The sequence below is a fragment of the Bison bison genome, unplaced genomic scaffold (assembly GCF_000754665.1).
Source record: "Bison bison bison isolate TAMUID 2011002044 unplaced genomic scaffold, Bison_UMD1.0 scf7180017864266, whole genome shotgun sequence".
Lineage (NCBI taxonomy): Eukaryota > Metazoa > Chordata > Mammalia > Artiodactyla > Bovidae > Bison > Bison bison.
The window spans coordinates 2830200-2832345 of NW_011494838.1; the positions used below are offsets into that span (position 1 = coordinate 2830200).

The 2146-nt window shown below is 62.4% G+C and overlaps 1 protein-coding gene across 1 annotated transcript in view; it reads left to right on the forward strand.

Annotated features, from left to right (window-relative positions):
- Positions 1–2146, forward strand: part of PHF19 (PHD finger protein 19) — a 20435-nt gene that overhangs the window by 16419 nt on the left and 1870 nt on the right. Inside the window, exons 14-15 of the mRNA XM_010848448.1 lie at positions 62–147; positions 1063–1158. Of these exons, the coding sequence (XP_010846750.1) occupies positions 62–147; positions 1063–1158 (182 nt within the window). The remainder of the gene's footprint in view (positions 1–61; positions 148–1062; positions 1159–2146) is intronic.

The window sequence follows — 2146 nt, forward strand, 5'->3', positions numbered from 1 at the left end:
GAGAAGTGTGCTGGGGGCGGGGCGTGCTGCTCCCGGCTGACCCCGCCCCCTGTGTCCACAGAGCGACTTCACCTCCGCCTGGAGCACCAATCACCACCTGGCCAGCATATTTGACTTCACACTGGACGAGATCCAGAGTTTAAAAAGGTAACAGTGAGGGGCCCGGCAGAGAGGGCTGCTCTGGAGACGGGAATAGAACTGAGCAGGGAGACAGATGCCCCCTGTTCCCCCAGCCCTGCAGGGGGCGAAACACAGAGCCTTGGAGGATGGAGACACTCTCCTGGGGTCGCTGAGTTAAAGGCTCTGCACTGCAGAAGGCTGCCGGAAGGGTCTTTCTGCATCAGGGCTTTCAGCCTGACACCTCGCCCCCACCCCCGGAGGCCTGTGGGGCTCCCGGGGATAGCCCCCAGAGCCCAGCCCTCCCTACACCTCCTGCCCCCCTCTCCCCACTGCTTCACACCTGGCACCAGACTTGCTGTGGTCACCCCACATTCACGGTCCTCTGCGGAGCCGCCCCTGACCCTCCCCGGGCCCTGGCGGATGCTCCCTCTGCCCCACGGCACCTCGTCCTCGGTGCCCCTATGGGTGGGGCCGCATCCAGCAGTTTTATTCTCCTGACTATTGAAGGTTATCTCGGGCTCTCCTGTAGGCACGAAGGAGGGGGCAAGGACTTCGGTCAATGAGGCCTGGGCCCCAGCCCCTACTTGCCAGCTGCCAGCTGTGTGACTTTGGCAAAGTTCTCTAACCTCCCTGAGCCTCCTCTGTGGCTGCTGCTTGGCTGTTAGGAGACTCAGAACCCTCTTTATCGTCTCTCGTTGTCACAGTGCTGTGTCGCCGACCGGGGAGGTGGTCAGGGAAGGCCTCTGTGGCCTCCGGGGCTTTGAAGGCTTGGTGGGCAGGCAGTGGATGGGGGAGGAGGCCCACCTGCCGCTGTGGTGGCGGGCAGCTCGGGGGGAAGGGGCTCGGCCGAGAGGAAGGGTGCCGGGCAGAGGGGCCAGAGATGCCCAGGAAAGCCCTGGGGCACTGAGGGCTGGCCGTAGGCTCACCCCTCCTCCTCCTCAGCGCCAGCTCAGGCCAGACCTTCTTCTCGGACGTGGACTCCACCGATGCCGCCAGCACCTCTGGCTCTGCTTCCACCAGCCTCTCCTACGACTCCAGGTGAGCGCCCCGGCGCCCCTACCCCACCTGTGACGAGGGGCTCACCCTGCGCTCCTGTGTCGGGACCTGGCCTTCTGTCCGTGTGGGCGTCGGGGTCTGAGACCCGATGCTTTTTCCCACTCCAATTCACCTGCTGCCGTGTGTGTGGCACCTCTTGCTGGGCAGTCTCAGATCCGGGTTCTGCCGTTCTCGGGCTCTGACCGTCATGTGCCAGGATTCTGTGACATCTGTGCCTCTGCCTGTGAGGTCCCTGGCCGTGGTTCTTCGCTGTCTGAACTGTGTCTGCCTGCTGGGGGTCTTTCTTTAAGGAGCAGAGCCTGACAGAGAGGGGAAATGTTCTCCTGCAAAGTGTGAGGACTGGGAGAGGGGACAGGAGTCCCCAGGAGCCTCGCGAAGGGTACCACGTGCTTCACCACAGCAGGTCCTCACAGCAAAGGGCAGGGGGGTGCTGCAAAGCGCACGGACCTGCTCTCAACCGAGGCTCCTTTAACGGTGTTCAGGGCACTCGTGGCCCTTGCAAGAGGGGAATTAAAAGCATCATGCCCGTCGAAGTCCGTCGTCTCCAAACACCTCTGGGTGTCATTCTCTGCTGCCGCCTCTGTGGTTTCATGTCCTTCTCGCTTCTTAGGTTCTTACTGGTGCTTTGGATCTGGGTCTCTAAGTGTCTGTGAATGTGTACTCTTCTTTAGTTTCTCTCCCCTCTGCCCTGTGGGGGTGGGGGGAGTGGAGACACGTTTGTTTCTTGGACTCAGGCAGCGCTGAGCTCAGTATAAAAGAGCGAGGCTCTGGAGATGGACGCAGCTAGGGTTGGGTCCCGGCTCTGCCACTCCCGGCTGGCACTTTCCCCCTCTGGGGTCTCCTCAGGGCTGCCATGAGGATTCAGTGAGCTACCTGGGGCCTGGGGCCGGTGGAGCTCAGGGACAGGGACTGGTGGGGGTGATCCCATCTCATTTCCATCCTCCCCGCCTCGCCCCCTCCCCACGCAGAC